The following is a 22,339-nucleotide window of genomic DNA, read 5'->3' on the forward strand; positions in this document are numbered from 1 at the left end:
AAAACAGCAGACTTTTGGGTCAAAATGTTGAAACATTATGATTTACTTTTTTCACTCGTGCTATGGTAATGACTAAAGCAACATGGCACCACCTTTAAGGATAATGCTATCAAGATACTTGTAGTGTTGATGTGGAGTTTCTGTAGTGATGATTCAACCCTGGAATCAATTCCCACTCTCCCTCGTGTGCCTTGCAAAAGCTTAATGTGATGAGGCATGATCGAAGGAAAACTGTGTCTGCTCATCAACGGGTTGATGAAACTACTTCCGAGTGAGGATCAGCCGCAGCGTGTAAACGAAGATGCTCTGCTGATGTAGTGCCTTGACGCTGCGGTGGGGAGGTTATAATACTGCAGTGCCACAGCATGGAAGACGGGCAGATTGACAGTTGCCAGCGCACAGGAATGTGCCGAAGGATACGACGTTCAGAACATCAACACTTAAAACAAACATATTTCCTAATCCCGGGCCTTGTATCGCGTTACCCTCTTTGCATTATCATAAAACAAGCCTTGTCCGCGCTAATCCAAGACGTTTTGTCAGCCTAAACCGTACTACGGTCGCCATCAGTGAGACTGGACCCCGCTCGTCGGTGAGTTATTCTTGTGAGCACCTACTTACTGCCTGATATTATAGTAAACTACTCACAACATACAATTTTGGAGGAGAAAATGTTTCTAAATGCATTTCCTTTTTTGTATATGCTGCACTGCACGCGGGCGCATGCACCGTTTGCATCATTCTAGTCTTCAGCGGGTGAAGGTGAGAGGAGGACTGGAGTTGAACCCCTGTGAGACTGACAGAGGGAGTACGCGTCAAGCACAGAGTTCTGAGGGAGCGCGCAGTGAGCTCCTGTGAGACTGACTGAGGGAGAGCGCGCAGACTTCTGAGGGAGCGCGCAGTGAACCCCTGCGAGACTGACAGAGGGAGTGCGCACAGACTTCTGAGGGAGCGCGCAGTGAACCCCTGCGAGACTGACAGAGGGAGTGCGCACAGACTTCTGAGGGAGCGCGCAGGGAGGTCCTGTGAGAGACTGACAGAGGGAGAGCGCACAGACTTCTGAGGGAGCGCGCAGGGAGCTCCTGTGTGAGACTGACAGATGGAGTGCGCACAGACTTCTGAGGGAGCGCGCAGTGAGCTCCTGGGAGAGACTGAGAGGGACTGCGCAAAGACTTCTGAGGGAGCGCGCAGGGAGGTCCTGTGACAGACTGAAAGAGGGAGTGCAAGCAGACTTCTGAGGGAGCGCGCAGTGAACCCCTGTGAGACTGACAGAGGGAGTGCGCACAGACTTCTGAGGGAGCGCGCAGGGAGGTCATGTGAGAGACTGGGGAGAGCGCACAGACTTCTGAGGGAGCGCGCAGTGAGCTCCTGTGAGAGACTGACAGAGGGAGTGCGCAAAGACTTCTGAGGGAGCGCGCAGTGAGCTCCTGGGAGACTAAGAGGGAGTGCGCAAAGACTTCTGAGGGGGCGCGGAGGGAGGTCCTGTGACAGACTGAAAGAGGGAGAGCGCACAGACTTCTGAGGGAGCGCGCAGGGAGCTCCTGTGTGAGACTGACAGATGGAGAGCGCAAAGACTTCTGAGGGGGCGCGCAGTGAGCTCCTGGGAGAGACTGACCGAGGGAGTGCGCAAAGACTTCTGAGGGAGCGCGCAGTGAGCTCCTGGGAGAGACTGACAGAGGGAGTGCGCGCAGACTTCTGAGGGGGCGCGGAGGGAGGTCCTGTGACAGACTGAAAGAGGGAGTGCGCACAGAGTTCTGAGGGAGCGCTCAGTGAGCTCCTGTGAGAGACTGACATAGGGAGTGTGCCGACTGCGCTGCTTTCAGCACCGGGAGGCTCTGGTTTGCTCTGCTATGAAACTTGCTGGGCCAAGAACTTAGCAGCTGACATCGTTTTAAGTTGACCAGCAGGCCCGTGGATGTCACAGTCTCGGGAAAGCCACAGTGCCCCTTTACCCCCACACCTGTAATCTGAGAGAAACAGCAAAGCGCAGACGGTTCCCAGCTTCATTTCACTTCTCGTGGCAGGCGGGGAGCCACGGGCCTGATGCCACGGAGGGACCAGTCTGTCTCCAGCCCACCTCTCCGTGAACCCCAGGGCGAGCACATATCTTCAAAACTCTTTCAATTACACTGATTTGTATTTTTTTTTTTTTTTTTTTTTAACCAAAAGGTCACCAGTCAAACCGCAACAAAAGGCGACCCCGCCCGCCCAGAGATGAGGCGGAAGATTTTAACGCCTCCGGCCTGTCCTGAACTCGAGAACCTGCTGTTCCCTCTGGGGTGACACGGCGGCTTTCCCTCCACAGCGAAGACAGGAAGGAGCGCCATATACGCCCACCTACAAAGCGTGGCATCTCCCTCAACTCGGATGAGAGGGGAGGAGGAGGAAAAAAAAATCATCAGCAGCAAAGAAAACCACCCTGCCCAGAAGCAACGCCGTGACTGACAAATGCGATTATAAGTGGTGCTCGATGTCAGACTCCCCTCCCACTAATAAAAACTGGAAATGCCTGCGTGATCTCCGAGCATCACGGCTGACATCTGCAGCTGCTTGTCTCAAAAGAAAAGAAAAAGAAAGAAAACGTCTGCACATTTTTGAGCCGCTTCTGTTTTTGTGCAGGTATGGAGCATTAGAGCTGATGTATCTGGTGGTGAGTACTACAGCAATCGTTGGTACCTTGATCCCTGCTGCCGCTCATTATTTCATGCCTTTGCTGTACTCATTATAAATGAGCAACATTAGAAGGCTACATGGAGAGGGACAGGCTCGTTTCTCAGGTGGGATATGGTTTCCACATTAGATTGTTCCGTAAAATCTCTGAAAACATACGAAATCGGAAGAAGACCGGGAGGATTTGCGTCCTAGTATTTTGTTACCACAGAGTACAAACCTTAACCTACCGTGAGTTGTAATGGGAAGGCAGGCTAGAACTGAACCACAGAAACTGCTAGGGCACAAAGAACAGATCAGAGAGTGGGCCGAGGGGCGGGGAGACGAGACAATCAAACTAACTTCATCAATTTTGCCAATGTACTCCCTCTTCCCATTCTGTGCAAGTTAAGAGAAGCAACTGCAATATTTGGCTTCAAAGCTTGCAAAAGTTATGAATGAAACCAGCAGCTTATCAACAGTGAACACTTCTTTCATGGGTGATATCGTCAGAATCAGCCTTTGAGAAGTCATATTTTAAAGTTCATCTATATGCCAGAGGAGAACTCCTGCTAAGTTTCATAAGAACAAACCCCCACTCAACCACCACCTCTACATACTTTGAGACCACACTGGACGGTATGGCAACTCGCACCTTACAACCTTGGCAACTGACTCCCAAATGTTGGCCTGCAGTCAGACTCATGAACACCATACAGTGTACCCTAGCATACAAAAATACACGTCTTCATTTTTAGCAGAAGACCAAAGTCCATTCACGCACATGTGGAGTGGTCTGGGAGCCTTTGCAGTGGACACAAGCTGGGTGCGGTCCAGCGTTTCCCAGTCTATGATTGCTGTGCATGTTGTTGCCCTTGTAGGTTCTAACTGTTGATGAGGCTTCGAAGCTGCTTGGCCACGGTGTCAATTAGCTTTTGTTTGTCACGCTCATTCTTTCGGAACTGTGCAAAAACGGTGTTCTTTCGGCTCGTCTCTTTCATCCTATGAGTAAAAGAAAAAGTCAATTAAAAAAAAAAAAAGTCAATTTGGTACATATCTTCTAGGGTTTTTGGGAAACCCACCAAAGGGAGTCACACTTTCCATAATGTGCACTTCTGACATTAAGTGCCCCCCACGAATCAGATGAAATCAAAGAAAATTGTCCTATTCATGGAACAACCACCTCACATGCTCATACACCTCAGAACTGCAGTCATAATTCTCAAACCTGGTGCCTCCTTTAGTCTTTATATTCACGGACAGAGGGTTGAGACCATGACAACGCAGAGCTAAACTGGCAATTTACAAAATAATCTATCCAAGCAAAAGCAACAAGTTTCAGGCCCCTTTTACAGATGGTCACAAAAATGGTGAACCTAATTATAATTTGGGAGCGCCTACAGGCTGTGACTTCCATTATGTTATATCAATCAATCAATTCGCTTGATAAGATGGAATCAAGAAAAGCCCGGATGATGGCATCCTTAGGCTTCTATAATCTCTTCTACAATGGAACCCTAAAAACCTCAACATTATGCTGCCAAAACTTAAAAACATGCAAGCTAGAACTAACCTAGGTGTGCAGAAGCATAACCACGAAGACCAGCCACAAGACCATGCACTGGTTCCTGGTGCATGCAAGAAAGATGCTCAAATGTCCATGCAAAGACCTACTGAGGCAAAGGGCCAAAACAGCTGCAGAAATCAGCACCCCACCATGGGTAGAATAAGTTCTTGCACTCAGCGACTGTAGAGGTCTTCTAACTGATGATGCACGGAGGCAAGACACTGACAGACCAGGCACCAGCGCTATGGATGGCCCTGAAGTGAATTCTGAGGTCAGCACACAACTATATCCAGTTCAACAAAAGCTTGAGAACCGATTTGCCTGGCTCACCTAAAATTCAACTACTTGTCAACAGGGGTGCGACTGAAGAATATCAGATCAAAAACCCACTTCTTCGATTGAACTCTAACACCTGCCCTACCCCATAAAGTATCATCCGTGAGAAAGTAGTCCCTAAGGCAGCAGGCTTGTTTCATTACGCAAGGAAGGAGAGACAGTTAACTGTACATGACCATAATGGCTTACCACTTGAAACCACCAAGGACCATTGAGATTAAGCACCGCCAGTCTGCCAACTACAATAACACAAATATATCAAAGTAAAAATGAAAGGTTCAAGAAGAAACACTGGTAGTAGGAGTATCTGACTGATGTGTATTTAGATTCTTTTCTTAACAGGAAATTAGGATGATCCCTAGGTAAATGAAACAATTTGCAAGTACTCCTTAGAGAAGACCCTCATTTGAAGTTGTTCATGTTTAGTAGTGGTTTGGAGATAATTTAGATGTCTATGTAGATCAGGATGACGACTGTGTCATACATTCTCGTCATCTGGTTGCCCTGCTAGACAGTTGACTGAATTGCCCACAGAGTAGTATGCTTTGACATTACTAATGAGACCTTGTGAACTCAATCAGAAATAGGTGACATTTTTTCCACAGACTTTCGTTCTTGATGCATCAATGAGTGCTAAATGAAATGCAAAAATGGACTGTGCTGCTAATAACATTAGTTCTGTAAAGAAACTGCACTTGTGTCCCCTCTTCAAAAGGACTCTGATGGGAAGAGCAAGTAAGCAGTCCAACAGCCACTCAATAACTCCACTACTCACGCTGCCTAGCTATCTGGTGCTCCTCACCTCTCTTTATGGGAAACTCATCTTAACCCCTTCGCTGTCAGGCCTTTTCCCTCTCAGGTGGCAAGCGTTTTTTTGGCTATTTGGGGCAGTTCGTGCTTAGGCCCTCATATTGTTTTGTCCACATAAGCTACCCACGCCAAATTTGAGTCCTTTTTTTCACCAACATCCTAGGGATTCTAGAGGTACCCAGACTTTGTGGGTTCCCCTGAAGGAGACCAAGAAATTAGCCAAAATACAGCAAAAATGTCATTTTTTTCAGACAAATGGGAAAAAAGGGCTGCAGAAGAAGGCCTGTGTTTTTTTCCCCTGAAAATGGCATCAACAAAGGGTTTGCGGTGCGAGAATCACCAGCTTACCAGCTTTCAGGAATAGGCAGACTTGAATCAGAAAAACCCATTTTCAACACAATTTTGGCATTTTACTGGGGCATACCCCATTTTTACTATTTGTTGTGCTTTCAGCCTCATTCCAGTTAGTGGCAGAAATGGGTGTGAAACCAATGCTGGATCCCAGAAAGCTTAACATTTCTGAAAAGTAGACAAAATTCTTAATTCATCAATGGGTAATTTGTGTAGATCCTACAAGGTTTTCCTACAGAAAATAACAGCTGAAATAAAAAAATATTGAAATTGAGGTGAAAAATACAAAGCTATTTTTCTCAACATTTTACTTTAACTTTTTCATTCAATGTCAGATTTTTTAAAGCAATATACCGTTACGTCTGCTGGACTCTTCTGGTTGCGGGCATATAGAGGGCTTGTAGGTTCATCAAGAACCCTAGGTACCCAGAGCCAATAAATGAGCTGCACCATGCAATGGGTTTTCATTCTATACCGGGTATACAGCAATTCATTTGCTGGAATATAAAGAGTGAAAAATAGGTATCAAGAAAACCTTTGTATTTCCAAAATGAGCACAAGATAAGGTGTTGAGAAGCAGTGGTTATTTGCACATCTCTGAATTCGGGGGTGCCCATGCTAGCATGTGAATTACAAGGCATTTCTCAAATTGACTTTTTTTTACACAGTCTCTTACATTTGGAAAGAAAAAATGTAGAGAAAGACAAGGGGCATTAACACTTGTTTTGCTATTCTGTGTTCCCCCAAGTCTCCCGAAAAAAATGGTACCTCACTTGCAGGGGTAGGCCTAATGCTTGCAACAGGAAACGCAACAAGGACACATCACATTTTTACATTGAAATCGGACGTGTTTTTTGCAGTGCCTAGCTGTAGATTTTGGCCTCTAGCTCAGCCGGCACCTAGGGAAACCTACCAAACCTGTGCATTTTTTAAAACTAGACACATAGGGAACTAGGTGACTTGTGGGGCTCTCACAAGGTTCTGTTACCCAGAATCCTTTACAAACCTCAAACTCTAGCTAAAAAACACTGTTTCCTCACATTTTGGTGACAGAAAGTTCTGGAATCTGAGAGGAGCCACAACTTTCCTTCCACCCAGCATTCCTGATAAAAATGGTACCTCACTTGTGTGGGTAGGCCTAGCGCCCGTGACAGAAAATGCCCCAAAACACAACTTGGACACATCACATTTTCCCAGAGAAAACAGAGCTGTTTTTTGCAAAGTGCCTACCTGTGGATTTTGGCCTCTAGCTCAGCCGGCACCTAGGGAAACCTACCAAACCTGCGCATTTTTGAAAACTAGACACCTAGGGGAATCCAAGATGAGGTGACTTGTGGGGCTCTCACCAGGTCCTGTTATCCAGAATCCTTTGCAAACCTCAAAAGCTGGCCCAAAAAAACACTTTTTCACAGTCACAAAACAATCATGCATACCTCTGCGATTGGGTATATAGTCGCAAATCCAATTTGCGATTCGGTAACAAGTTACCAAATCGCAAATTGGACTTGATACATGCCAAAATGTTTGATACATCCGGCCCTAAGAGTCCACAATCACACTGTTTGTTTTTGCTTGAAGAGGCCTGCTTGGGAAATCAGCCTTTCTAAAAGTTTAAATAATGTTAATATTTATGGGAAATTAAAATTTTGATTAACATTACTTACTCCATGAGCAATGTATGCGAGAATCTGCGATGTAATTAAAATCATATTTAGAACAAGTTACTCAGAGTGTCTCATGCTTCCAGACTAAGAGAATTTCATCCTGGTACAAGCTGAAAGAGCAGCAGATGCAGAAAAGCCTTTGAAAGTATGGGGGCAGATGGTATCCAGTCTATTCAAAGGCCAAGACCCATTATTTACCCAATTTTTTATTAACTTTGGTTCCTTTTCTGTGCATTAATAACAACCATTACCAATATCTCTACTCAGTCTGGGCAACTCTCTCTTATGGGTGTAACTGCAGACCACCAGCTTAGCGTGTGCATAAGCTTTCGATGTTGTACTAGAGCTTTGGCAGTCAAGATTATGGAGGCAGCAAGCTATAGGGGTCGTTTCCAGGATGGCCAGAATACTAAAGATATTACCAGCCTATGCAAAAGCAAACATCATTTCAGTTTTTGATCCACTGAGAAGTTATTATTATCTAAAAATCGGGAGAACAATCATGAGTGTTAATGGACTGCAACACTTTCAATCATATTCTCTCATATTTCTTAGTCAGAGATTCAACCATGTAAGTCATGAAATCAAGAGTGTGTTTGAAAGTAAAAGCATGTTTTTAGAAAATAAGTTTATTTACCACAAAAGTAATGCATATTTGGCAAAAGTAAGAATGAAAAAGCTTTAAAAAGAAAAAACTAAAAAGCCTGATTGATGCATAATTAATAGCAGTCCTTCTTGAAGATGAATTGAATAACACTGAGAATCCTCTTTGAAAAATATATGGGGGATGACAAATAACAAGTAAAAATCCAATGTACATGTATGTGTTCTGCTCATGGCAGTGAAGTTTCTGGGTTTCATGCCTTGTGTAAAGGGAGCCAGAGACAAGATACTTCAAAGATTTTCTGAGTGTGGATGTTCATGTTCCTGTCCACTAGGTTCTATTTTAGCCTTTTGTAAGGCTTATTTTTTTCTTCCACGAGACTAGAATAAGGAACCCAGTTCTGCAAACAGTCAGGAGGTCCAGCTCTAAACTTATCATTATGCATAATGAGCATCCTGACTCTTGGTGCTGCCTTGAACCACTCCTTGCTTTTAATGTAGCAAAGATTTTTCCGGGCCAAGACACCTCACAGCTTATCACAAATCTCACACCCTCTACGGGCTCTAAAGTACAAGTTACTTACCTTCGGTAACGAAATAGATGGTAGAGACATATTCTAGTTGCAGATTCCTTACCTTAGAATTTTCCCCCAGGCGTCAGACTGGATCCGGAGATTTTTCTTCGAGCAATACCCTTGCGCGTCGGTAGGTGGCGTCGGTCGACTCTGCAGGAGTTGTAGTCGCCGTGATGACGTCGGGAGTAGTACATAGACGCTGCCCTCACACAGTGACTTCAGTTTCTTTTAACGACTTTTCACGCCAGAGCGCAGAGCCGCTAAGAACACTGAGATTGGTGCGCCAGAGCTAAGGACCTGAAAGGGGGGAATCCTTGTCCCTAGAAATCAGTTCGCAAGCGGGGAGGATGGGTGGGGGGTAAGGAATCTGCAACTAGAATATGTCTCTACCAGATATTTCATCACCGAAGGTAAGTAACTTGTACATCTGATAAAGACTTCTAGTTGCAGATCCCTTACCTTAGAATAGATACCCAAGCAATGCCATCCTCGGTGGTGGGCTGCGAACTAAGATCATACTAGAAAGTCCTGCAGGATCTAACAACCAAGGTAGCCGTCCCAACGGACCTGACTATCCAGGCAATAATGCTTAGCAAACATGTGCAGGGACGCCCACGTAGCTGCCTGACAGATATCTAGGACAGGAACTCTGTGCTAACGCAGTGGATGCAGCAGTGGGCCTGGTAGAATGAGCCCACAAGCCGTCAGGAGGTTGCTTTTTTGCCAAAGCGTAGCACATTTTGATGCAAAGAAGCACCCATCGGGAGATGGCACGCTTCTGCACCGCCTTCCCTTTCTTCAAACCCACATAGCCAACAAAGAGTTGATCGTCCACCCGGAAGTCTTTAGTACGATTGAGCTAGAACGCCAACACTCTTTTTGGGTCCAGACGGTGGAGTCTTTCCTCCTCATGGGAAGGATGTGGGGTTCCGTAGAAGGTAGGCAAAGTGATGGACTGGCCTGCATGAAATGGTGTAACCACCTTAGGAAGGAAGGAAGCCACAGTGCGTAACACCACTTTGTCGGGGTGCACAGACAAGTATGGAGGCTTTGAAGAAAGGGCCTGAAGCTCAACCACCCTGCGAGCAGAGGTGATGGCGATGAGAAAGACAGTTTTGAATGTGAGGAGCCGTAAGTGACAATTATTCATTGGCTCAAAGGCGGTACACATTAAGTAAGGAAGTACAAGATTAAGATCCCACTGAGGCATGATGAAGGGAGTGGGAGGAAATAAGTGGGTGAGCCCTTTCAAGAACCTACTCACAGGAGGAGATTTAAAGAGTGAGGGCTGATCAGGAAGCCTAAGAAAGGCAGAAATGGCAGACAGATACCCCAAAGGGTGCCCAATGCAGAGCCCTGCTGGGCTAAAGAAAGAATGAATAGAAGAACCTCTGAAAGAGGGGCAGATAGGGTTTCAACAGATTTGTTGGTGCACCATGCCACAAATTTATTCCAACGACAGGCGTATACAGTTTTAGTCGATGGACGCCTGGCTGCCAAGATAACACTGCAGACTTCGGGTGGAAGGGCAAATGCCGTCAACTGTTGCCGTTCAATCTCCACTCATGAAGGCGGAGGTTGGACAGGTTCGGGTGGAGGACCGTCCCCTGCTGCTGCGACAGAAGATCAGCCCGAAGAGGCAGTATGAGTGGAGGATCAATGGACATGCTCAATAGCTCTGGATACCACACGCTTCTAGCCCAGTCCGGAGCCACCAAGATAACTTGGGCCTGGTCATACTTGATTTTCTTGAGAAATCTGGGTAGAAGAGGGATAGGCGGGAAGGCGTAAAGGAGGCCAGAGTTCCACTCAAGACGAAAAGCGTCTCTGAGCGAGTGCCGCCTTGGAAACTCCAACGCACAAAATAGCTGACATTGCGTGTTCTCTGCAGAGGCAAACAGATCTAACCAAGGCTCTCCCCACTCGAGAAAGAGACCTTGCGCCACCTCCGGATGGAGACGCCATTCGTGATCAACAGTGCGTCAGCGTCTGTGTTCGTCTGCTCTGGCGTTGAGAGAGCCCGCCAGATGTTGAACCATCAGGTTAATGCCCTGATGTTTCAGCCATGTCCAGAGGCGTAGGGCATCCTGCAAAGGGTCCAGGACCCTACCCCGCCTTGTTTGTTGGAGTACCACATGGCGGTAGTGTTGTCTGTGAACACCTGCACTACTTTCCCTTTGAGAGAGGGAAGGAATGCTTTCAACGCAAGTCTGATCGCTCGGAGGTCCAGCAAATTTATGTGGAGTCCCGAACCGCCGGAGACCAGAGGCCTCTGATCTCCGCCTCTCTCATGTGGCCGCCCCAACCCAGAAGTGACGCATCTGTCACTATAGAGAGATCTGGGTGGGGAAGGGAGAGGGATCTGCCAATGACCCAATTGGGATTCCAAAGCCACCACTGCAGGTCTTTCGCAGTCCCCTCCTAGATCTGGACCATGTCGGAGAGATTCCCCTGATGCTGCGCCCACTGGAACTTCAAGGCCCACTGCAGAGCCCGCATATGCCACCTTGCATGTGTTACTAGCAGGATGCAGGAGGCCAAGAGGCCCAGCAGCCTCAGAGTCTGTCTCACCGAAACCCAAGACCAAGGCTGAAAGATCGGAATCATAGCCTGAATGTCTTGGACTCGCTTTTGGGGAGGATAAGCCTGAAACATCACAGTGCCCAGAACCGCTCCGATGAAAGGGAGCGTCTGAGAGGGAGTCAGGTGTGACTCCGGCACGCTGATAGTGAACCCAGCTGGTGCAGGAGGTCCGCCATAGTCTGGAGGTGGGAGACCACTGTCGGGGGCGAAGGTGCTTTCAACAGCCAGTCATCTAGGTAGGGGAAGACGGAGACCCTAACCTTCGCAGATGAGCTGCAACCACCACCATCACTTTTGTGAACACCCGGGGGGCACTGGTAGGGCCGAAAGGGAGCACAGTAAATTGAAAGTGCTCGTGACCTACCACGAATCGTAGGTAACGTCTGTGGAAAGGCAGGATGGGGATGTGGAAATAAGCATCCTGCAAGTCCAGCGCTACCATCCAGTCTCCTGGGTCCAAGGCAGACAGAACCTGAGCCAAGGTGAGCATTTTGAACTTCTCCTTCTTGAGGAAGTAGTTCAGGTCCCAAGGATCTAGGATAGGGCACAAGCCTTTGTCCTTCTTTGGTATCAGAAAGTAGTGGGAATAACAACCACGACCTACTTCTGGCACAGGGACCCTTTCTATAGCTCCCTTGGCCAAGAGAGCCGCGACTTCCTGGCGGAGAAGCACCAAATGATCCTCCGAAAGGTGATGGAAGGATGGTGGCATGTGTGGTGGTGCAGATTTGAAAGGGAGGGAGTAGCCCTTCTGAATTATTTGCAAAACCCACCCGTGCGTGGTTGTATGTTCCCAGTGGGGCAGGTGATGGCGGATTCTGACACCAACTGGACGGGAGTGAGGGGACGGACTAGGAAGGTTTGGAGGCTGATGTGGGGGCAGAAGTGGATTGGACAGACCTCTGGATCCCTGTCCCACGGCCACGTGGGATTCCGCGCCCCTAAACACGCATAGGCTGTCCAGGGTGCATGGCCCGGTGGCTGGGTTAAGGATGCGACAGGGCGCCCCTTCGGTGGCCACGAAAGGGACGAAAAGCAGACTGTGGGGGGCGTGTGGCGGAAGAAAGGCCAAGGGACCGAGCCGTAGCCCGGGAATCCTTGAACCTCTCCAAGGCCGAGTCCGCTCTGTCTCCGAAGAGACGGGTGACATCAAAGGGCATGTCCATGAGTGACTGTTGGACATCCCCCGAGAAGCCAGAAGTACGTAACCAGGCATGGCGCCGTAAGGCCACTGTCATAGCAACCGATCTGCCCAGAGAGTCGGTTGTATCCAGCCTACAACGGATCGTGAACTTTGCAGCGTCTCTCCCAACTTTGACTGCTTGTGAGACGATAGCAGGGGCCTCCTCCGGTATCTGCAGCAGGACTTGCGCAACCGTATCCCACAGTGAGTGGGAATAACGGCCAAAAGGCATGCAGTGTTCACGGACCGCAGCGCAAGGCTGGAGGAAGAAAACAACTTCTTACCAAATTGTTCCATCCTTTTGGATTCCCTATCCGGGGGTGCGGAAAGGAACGCGCCAGAAGAAGAGGACGCCTGGATGACAAGACTCTCAGGCGTTGAATGTTGGGACAGGAACTTTGGGTCGTTCAGCGCAGCGATGGCGGCGAGCGATAGTCCTGTTCACAGGAGCCCCTGTGTTGGGTCTGGACCATGTACCCAAAAGGACATCAGTGAGGGCCTCATTAAATGGGAGAAGGGGTTCAGACGTACAAGCCCCAGGCTGAAGCACCTCCGTCAGGAGATTAGACCGGACTTCGACAGTAGGTAGCTCAAGGCCAAGGACCTCAGCCGCCCTACTAACCACCATACTATAGGTAGCTCCCTCCGCTGTAGTCACGGTAGGAGGACACAGCATGCCAGAGTCAGGAGAAGTATCCAGACCACTGGCTTTGCCCAAGTCCTGTGCCCAGCCCATAGTAGGGTCTTCCTGGTATTCATAAGGGTCCAGGGACCCCTCCAATTCCTCCCCATATTCGTACCCATAGGAAAATGGGTCAGAATCCGACCTCGGGCGAATAGGGGCCACCGAAGCCGATGGCGGCCGACGCCGCTCCAACTCCGAGTCGTCGGGAATGAGAATCGGGTCGATGTCGATAGTAGGCACTACCAACGTCGGGAGCGTTGATGAACGACCCAGTGCCGGGGAAGGTCTCGATTGCACGACCGGCGTCAGTGCGGATCCGCGCAGAACCCTGGAGGTGACCTCGGTGGCCGGGACCGAAGCCGCTGGCGCAGAACCCAGAGGCCCCTAAGCCAAGCCCCTTGGGACCGAAGGTGCCGTATCAGGGTTGGCACGCCCAAAGATGAGGGAACCTCAGGGAAGCGCAGAGTCGACCCAGACGTAGGCTCCTAGGACGGAGGCCTAGTGCGTGGACACTCGTCCCGCGTCGCATCGGCTGAGCAACGGGGTGAAGTCGGAGAGTGATGGGACTTCTTCGACTTCTTCTTACCTTGACCCGAAGACTTTGAAGAAGACGAGTGGTGATGGCTCAGTGACCGATCTCGAGACCTTCCTCTCGAGCGAGATCGGGATCTACGCGGAGTCGAGTGCCAGGCCGCCATCAAAGCCTTCGGATGCATTGCCTGACACTCTGAGCACAACGTCGGGTCAGGGTCGCGCTCGAGGCACCACAGGCAAACACGATGAGGGTCGGTCACCAACATCGTGCAGTGGCAGTCCTCGCACGGCTTGAACCCGGTCTTCGGGGATATCCTCGAAGCACCAAGTCGGGCACCAAAAAAGTTTGTGAAAACGGTTGAATTCGGCCCAAAAATAGCCAAGGGTAGCTCTCTCTCCGATCAGCGCATGGTGCGGAAAAAAAAAGAACTGACGTCACTGCGTGAGGGCGTCATCTGTGTACTACTCCCGACGTCATCACGGCGACCACGATGCCTGAGGAATCGACCAACGCCACCTACCAACGTGCAAGGGTATTGCTTGAAGAAAAACCTCTGGATCCAGTCTGACGCCTGGGGGAAAATTCTAAGGTAAGGAATCTACAACTAGAAGTCTCTAGCAGATATACCTAGATTCATTCAGAACCCAAGGTAACTGCACTAGACTGTTTTACCATACAAAAAGCCAAGGAACCCACTTCAGTTCGAACAATTCTAGTCTTTCAGTACAGTACAACTATCACACTGGCATAGAAATACAATTAAACCAAAACAACATATTAACTGGGATTCCCTCAACTTATTACACTCAGTTTCTTTCAGTTACTACTACTCCTTAAAACTAATGCTATTACACTTGCTTTATAAAAACTCTCCTCTATGAATTTCTAGACAATAGTCAACGCGATGGGTTACCAACAGAGAATTCTGCTTCAATTTTTCCTGTTGCACACATTTGTGCTCCATGCATTTACTGTATTTCTGTTTCATGCAAGTTATCCTTCCATTCTTTTTCATGCACGTTTGCTACAGGTATTGATAAAGCACAGGTCACCGCAACATGAGAAAGCTTGTCATAATGCACTCCAAAGAATAGCACACTGTAGTAAATCAACATATATGGGGTCTAAAGCAAAATGTTTTTGATATATAATCTAGAACAAACTAGGTTCTGTGATATATATTCAATAAACAATAAATATTCTAAACTTTAAGCAACAACCATGCATTGGAACAAATAATGACATAGGATAATTTACTAACATATGGAACAACTCAACCGAGGGGGGAGTAAATTTAAAATATATCATGCTTTTAGCACACAACAAGTGAACCGTGTCTGGTGTAAGAACCAGCATGGATTTAGTAATGTTTTATTAGAATATATCTCAATATGATTTTTATTACAAAGTTAGCAGGAAAGCTCAAATCTGGCAGGAAGTACTTACACTCTTGATACCCTGTAAAACAAAGGTGAGATTAGGGAAAAGATAACTATAAGAAAAAAAATACAACCAACAAATATTCAATTGGCTATATCATTCGTAATAAAAGACTCTGCAAAGCAATGCTGGATAATACTGCAAGAATGCAGTGAAATCATTAACCACTGGGCGCATAAGATTGACTTTATCTATGCCAACCTCACCCTTCAGAATTTTTATGATTAGGACATAATTAATAATCTCCAAATGCTTATCGAGAATTTGTTGAAGTATTTTTCCTGTGTGTATGAGAAAGATTCATCTGCAAAAATAATTTGAAGTATTTGTGCAAAAATCCGTGGTCAGGTAAGTTTCAGTGGACTAACAAAGAATAGAATGCTGAAATTGTATAACGTATAAATATGCAAAATTACCAAAAACATCATCATCAGACAAATATGACTTTGGGAAGTTCGTTCATTGCACCATCTTGCTTTATTGGGATTGGTTAGAGCAATAAAATGTACTGAGACCTCCGTTTTATGGGAGATACTATAATCGGATTTATCACTATAGGGTGAAACAAATGTCTTGCAACTTAGCCCAGTCCTTGGCATGTGCAGGTAAAAGACATATGATCTAAAATTATAGGAGTATAGCTGCTGTTCACAGGTTCACAACCAAACCGTTTAGGCGGTGTTCAGAATGACAGGACACGCTATTATGACTTACTGTGTTTTAGACAGATTGCCCAAGACTAATAAACATGAAGGATATTCATAGGTAAAGCAGGCTATTGGATATTTACCAACACCGAGCGGTAGTGACCAGAAAATAACATTTATAGCCAATAAAAATGCATAATGATAAACAGTGCTGCATCTCCACAACACAGAAGGTTGCCAGTTGTTATGAGTTTGTTTGTTTTTTTTCTTTTGACATACGAAGTTCATTTTGCTTATCTTTACCACACAAAAATAGAAGAAATTGTTCGACAGACAGTAAAAGGTACTTATCTTGTGTAGAGAGATTTCAGCTGGATACTATATCAGCCAGCTGAGCCTTCATCTTACTAATACCCTCCAGTAGCCGACTTGATCCAGAAGAACAAGTTATTTACCTTTGGTAACCCCTTATCCAGTAGAGACAATATCTAGTATATGCCTTACCTTTTTTTTTTATTTCCTAGGCATCAGATTGGACCAGGAATTTTTTTTGTGAGCAGTATCCCTGCACATCAGTAGGTGGTGTCGATAGGCTCTGCATGTCATCGTCAGCATCATCCACAACGGAAGTGACGTCCACGTCACTAATATAGGAGCCACCTCGGCGCGCTAATGTCTGTTACTTTTTCATGACTTTCCACACCAGGAGTGAAGAGCCATGAAGTGCGCACTGACATTGGTGTGTCAAAACTAGGGCCCTGAAAGGGAGTATCCTTAACCCTTGAAATCTGTCAGCAGAGCGGGCAGGATGGGTGGGTTGGTAAGGAACTTTGGGCTATATATTGTCTCTACCAGAGACAGCGCTACCGAAGGTAAGCAATTTGTTCATCTGATAGAGACTTCTAGCCGCAGATTTATTACCTTTGAATAGATAACCAAGCAATACCGTCCCTGGTGGCCGGATGAGGACAAATTTGTTAAACTAGGAAGTCCTGCAAGACTGAACAGGCAAAATGCCCATCCCTGCGGATTTGACTATCGCGACAGTAGTGTTTGGGAAACATGTGCAACAATACCCTTGTTGCTGCCTTGCAGATGTACTGGACTGGGACTCCATGTGCTAACACAGGGGTCGCAGATTTGGCTTTGGTGGAATGAGCCCAAAAGCCCTCAGGGGGTTGCTTCTTGGCCAATGCATAGCAGATTTTGATGCATAGAACGATCCATCTGGAGATAGTTTGTGTATGCACTGCTCAACCTTTCTTCGTACCCACATACCCCATGAAGAGTTGATCATCCACCCAGAACTATTTTGTGCAGACAAATTAGAACAACTACACTCTTTTTGGGTCCAGCTGGTGGAGTTGTTACTTTTCTTTGGAGGGATGTGGGAGAGCGTACAAAGTGGGCAAGGTGACAGATTGGCCCACATGAAATGGTGTCATTACTATTGGGATAAAAGAGGCCCTAGTGCAAAGCGCCAGTTTGTCTGGAAACACAGTGAAGTAGGGAGGCTTGGATGACAAAGCCTGAAGCTCACTCACCCTCTGGGCAGATGTTACTGCCACAAGAAATGCTGTTTTGAGCGTGAGAAGCCGGAGGGGACAATTGCGTAGAGGCTTGAAAGGAGCATATATTAAAAATTTAAGAAACAAATTAAGGGCCACTGAAGCATAATGAAAGGTGAAGGGGGAACATATGCACAAGACATTTACAGAATCTATTTACAATAGGGGACTTAAATAAAGAGGGTTGGTCAGGCAGCCGCAAGAAGGCAGACAGCAGAAAGGTAACCCTTTAGAGTACCCAAAGCATATCCCTGCTAGGCAAGGGTGAGAATACAAAGAGAGATATAAGCAGAAAGCGTGTCGATTGATTTCTCTGTACAATATAATACAAACTTTTTCCATCGCAGGCGCACATCATACACCTTCTTAGTAGAGGGATGCCTGGCTGCAAGAATGACATTGCAGACTTCGGGAGGAAGGTCGAAAGCTGTCAACTGTTGCTGCTCAATCTCCAAGCAAGGAGGCAGGGAGTTGACAGGTTTGGGTGGCGGACCCTTCTCTGCTGCTGCGACAGAAGATCCTCCCTAAAGTGCAACCGGATCGATACACAATTGCAGATGCTTGGGATACCAGGCTGTCTGTGCCCAGTCTGGAGCCACAAGGATGACTTGGGCCCAGACGTTCCTGATCTTCTTGAGAACTCTGGCCAGAAGTGGAATGGGCGGAAAGGCATACAGGAGGCCTGAACAATTGCCACCGTGGAAACTCCAACGTGAAAAACTGCTGACATTGTGCGTTCTCTGCTGAGGCAAACAGATCTAACCAAGGCTCTCCCCACTGCCGAAAGAGAACTTGCCCACCTCTGGATGGAGACGCCATTCGTTATCTGCTAGGCATTTTCAGCTGAGTTCATCTGCTCTGACGTTCAGAGATCCTGCCAGATGTTGAACCACCAGGGATATGCCCTGCTGTTCCAGCCACGTCCAGAGGTGCAGAGCCTTTTGACAAAAGGTCCATGACTCCACCCTGCCCTGCTTTTTGCAGTGGCACATGGCGGTGGAGTAGCTCATGAACACCTGCACCATCTTTCCCTTGATAGAGGGAAGAAATGAATTACATGCTAGCCAGGTCACACAGAGCTCTAACAGGTTGTTGTGGAGTCCAGTTTCCACTGGAGACCAGATGCCTCAGATGTCCACCTCTCCCAGATAGCCCCCCCCCATCCCAGTAGTGATGCATCTGTCACTACTGTCAGATCTGGTTGGGGAAGGGAGATGGATCTGCCTCTGATCCAATCATGTTTTGTTAACCACCACTGCAAATCTTTCACAATTCCCTCAGAGACCTGGACCTTGTCTTAGAGATTCCCCTGATGCTGTGCTCACTAGAACTTCAGGTTCCACTGCGATAAGGCCCAGCAGCCTCAGAGTCATTCTCACCGAAATCTAGGAGAGGCTGAAGTGGAGTTTCCGAAGATGATGAGCTTGGTCTTGTCTGAGATGAGCTTGAGGCAGCTCTCCCTCATCCAAGAGGTGACGGCTTTCATTCTGGTGTGAAAGTTCCTCTTAGCTTTGTCCGGGTCTTCGGTGAGAGATATGAGTTGTGTCTTATCTGCATATATGATGTTCATTCCGTGGCCTCTGACAATGGCTGCAAGCGGGGCCATGTAGATGTTGAAAAGCGTTGGGCTCAGGGAGGATCCCTGAGGGTCTCTGCAGCTAACTTCTGTTGGTCTGGATATGAAGGGTGGGAGCCTGACTCTCTGGGTTCTCTGTGACAATGACATTCAGCTTTAAAACATACCCCCTGTGACAGGTTTGACCACTACCTAATCTCCTTCCTCACCTTGGAAAAGGTGTTGTCTAGAAAGAGCCAACCTCTTACACTCAGTGTACCAAAGACTTGAGGAATTTCAATCTAACTTCTGTTAACAACATCATCCTTAGGACTCCCACAATTATGACAAATGTGAATGATCTTACTGAACATCACTTTTTATCCATATCAGACATACTTGATACGATCGCTCCAAAGCAGCTAAAAAGAATACTGAGTAGGCACGCCAAACCCTAGTTTAATGACAGCCTAAAGGAGGAAAGGCGCAACTTAAGGCTTGCGGAGAGGTCATGGAACCCAAAGGGGCCCCTCCCTCCATCTCACACCTCAAACACTTAAGGTCAACAAGAAGCTCCCACAAAAACTAGACACTGCCAAAATAAAAAAATAAAAATAACGATTCAAATTGGTCAAACAAGTAGTCTGCAAATCTGACCACCACCGGCAATGAGTTCTCAGCCTATTTAATTGAAAAGTCAAGGAGGATTAAATCAGATCTGAAACTCGCCTCACAGCTTCTGCAAACCCAGGTCCAGACTGCTACCACTAGAGCACCCCCTCCTATTGGCTATTCTACCAAAAACAAGGCTACTTGGCATGCCTTCAAAATACCGGATGAAACCAATTTACTAACAACACTACCATCAATAAAGCCCTTCAACCACTTCAATGATCCTCTCCCTTCCAAGCTCATCAAACAGCTCAGTCTCTCCATACTTTCTCTTTGGACTAAGATAGTCAATGCATCATTTTCTCAGAGCTTGTTCCCTGACTGCTTAAGGATAGGACAGGCCACCTCAATTCTAAAAAAAAAAATACAAATGCGGACCTGTCTGACGTCAACTATTGCTACCCAATCACCAGCATCCCGACACTAGTAAAGCTATTAGAGAAATGCGCACACATGCAACTTTGCAACCACATTGAGCAGTTTCAACTCCTCAATCATCATCCAACTGGCTTCATAAAGGGCCATAGCACTGAAACGGCTCTAACAAACATTGTCGATGATGCCTTGAGAATTGTGGACCAGAACACACCCTGCCTGCTTAGACTTCTTGATCTCTCCTCTGCCTTCAATATGGTCACATATGACAGTATGATTGACCTTCTTGAGAAGAGGATGGGTCATGTCAAATGGGTTGCTTTGTTCCTTCACAACAGAGCACTAAGAATCAAAGCCAATCAAACCCTATCTAAGAACACACTGGTCACGTTTGGAGTTCATCAAGGATCCACGCTCTCACCCACGGTATTCAACTTGCTCATGGAACATCTTACCGAACTTGTGAAGCTCACAAACATTCATTACCACATGTACATTGATAATACACAACTATATTTGAAAATTTCCTCACCCGAAGATATCAAAGTGCTCAACTGCACCCTACTGAAACCCAACAATGGCTGACCCCCCAACCACCTCATGCTTAACACTCTCAAAACTGAATTCCTCCTGATCGCCCACCACAATCAAGCTCCCCCATAGAAGAATGGCTCACACAACTCACTGCTCTGAACTGCGCCCCACACGTTATCGACTCCACAAGATCATTGGGTATAATGTTTGACAAATACCTGAACATGCAGGAGCATATCAGTGCAATCTCAAGGGGAGCCAGATGCCAACTAAACATACTAAGAAAAATCAAAACCTTTTTTCCTCAGCATAACTTTTAGTTAGCTGTCCAATCCCTAGTTATCGCCTGATTAGATACGGGAGCACTACTCAGGCAGGCTTACCCAAAGTATAGCTGGCACCCTTAAGAGCCACATTGAACTCAGCTGCTAGGCTCATTGCAGGATCCAGAAGATTGGACCACATCACACCAGACCTAAACCATTTAAAAATGGCTCCCATTTGAAGCAAGTATCCAATTTAAGATAGTTTACAAGACACAACAGGCCCTTCAACACAACTGTCTACCTGGCCAAAAGACTCAAACTATCACGTGGTAGTCGCTCCATGAGAAGCGCTAACTCCCTTTTACTGAAACCACAGTAGTTCAACAAAATAAAAACTTCCAATTGGTCATTCTCCGGTCCAGCCCCAAGAATATGGAAAGCATTTCTGCCTGAAACTAGGATCAACCCTTCTACTACCTCATTCAAAAAAGCAGTAAAAATGCTCCTGATGAATAGCCTCCTTAACTAGTAGTCCTAAAGTCACTCAGCGTGACTATTTTCACTTGAATACCTCTGGACCATAGACCTACCAGGCTGAATGGCATACTGTACCTGTATCTGGATCGCTCCCTGCATATTCCTTAATGCAATTTCTCTTGTATGTATGAACTGACTGATTTATGTACAGCACTCTTATACCTTGATGAGTCATGTTCGCAGTATACAAAATTCTGTAAATAAATAAATAAATCAGATCTAAAGTGCTCTAATCTAAGCCTCCCTACTTGCACCACTGATCAAACAGGTATCAGTGGCACAAATAGAGGGATTTCAAAGCAGGTTTCATGTACACCTGGGGGCCCATCTGCAACTTTAGCAGGAAGTCACACAACTCCAGATGACATGCTCAATCTCCATGATTGTAACCAAAGCATTTGGGGATTGGGTAGGAGGACCTCCCCATCCTCCTAGGAGAGCAGGTCCACCATGTGCAGACAAGGAAGTGGCTAAATGCTGAATGGTAACAGATCAGTGTACCAGATGCTCCTTTCCCAGTCCGATAACATTGGGATCAGCTATGCTCAATCCTCCTGCAGCTTTTGCAGGAATTTTGATAGAGGCAGAATAAGTAGAAACCCATACAGGAGGCCTTGAAGCCAGTTGATCTTGAAGGCATCCTATAGGTAACCAATTAGAGGGGAAGGCATGCCGCAAATATGACACATTTCCTGCTTGAGTCCTGGTGGCAACTTAATCAGGAGAAGATAATCCCTCTCAGTTTGGGGTGTAATTCCCACTCATGGACCACCAGTTAGAAATGTGACAACATGAGCCCTCACACGGAAGGAGCCTGCAAGATGAGACATTGCCAGACAAATGCTGCACCCATTTCCACAGGCTGATTGCTGCCCAACAAAGGGTCTATGACCGCTACACTGCCCTGTCTATTGATATAATGGGGCAGTGATGATGAACGTAGCGGACTGGATGAACAAAAACTCTCAAACTCAACACCGAAAAAACAGAAGTCCTCATCACCAGCAGACTGGACTACGGAAACACGCTCTATGCAGTAATCACAGCATGTCTCCTGAAGAGACTCCAGACAATACAGAACTCAGCAGCAAGACTCATACTCCACCTCCCCAGAAGGACCCATATCACAACCTGTCTCAAACAAACAACACTTGCTTCCAATTCAGAAGAGATGTCAGTTCAAGATGATGACTCACACAGACGA

At 46.8% G+C, this 22,339-nt stretch overlaps 1 protein-coding gene across 2 annotated transcripts in view; it reads right to left on the reverse strand.

The window, feature by feature from the left end:
• Positions 1-2,160: 2,160 nt before the first annotated feature.
• EXOC6B (exocyst complex component 6B) overlaps positions 2,161-22,339 on the reverse strand; it is a 1,319,737-nt gene continuing 1,299,558 nt past the window's right edge. Inside the window, exon 22 of one of the 2 annotated variants that reach the window (XM_069205590.1) lies at positions 2,161-3,651. In XM_069205590.1, coding sequence (XP_069061691.1) covers positions 3,534-3,651 — 118 coding nt within the window. In that variant the 3' untranslated portion in view covers positions 2,161-3,533. The remainder of the gene's footprint in view (positions 3,652-22,339) is intronic. The other variant, XM_069205592.1, reaches the window with a different exon arrangement.

This window comes from Pleurodeles waltl, chromosome 1_2 (genome assembly GCF_031143425.1).
Source record: "Pleurodeles waltl isolate 20211129_DDA chromosome 1_2, aPleWal1.hap1.20221129, whole genome shotgun sequence".
Classification (NCBI taxonomy): domain Eukaryota; kingdom Metazoa; phylum Chordata; class Amphibia; order Caudata; family Salamandridae; genus Pleurodeles; species Pleurodeles waltl.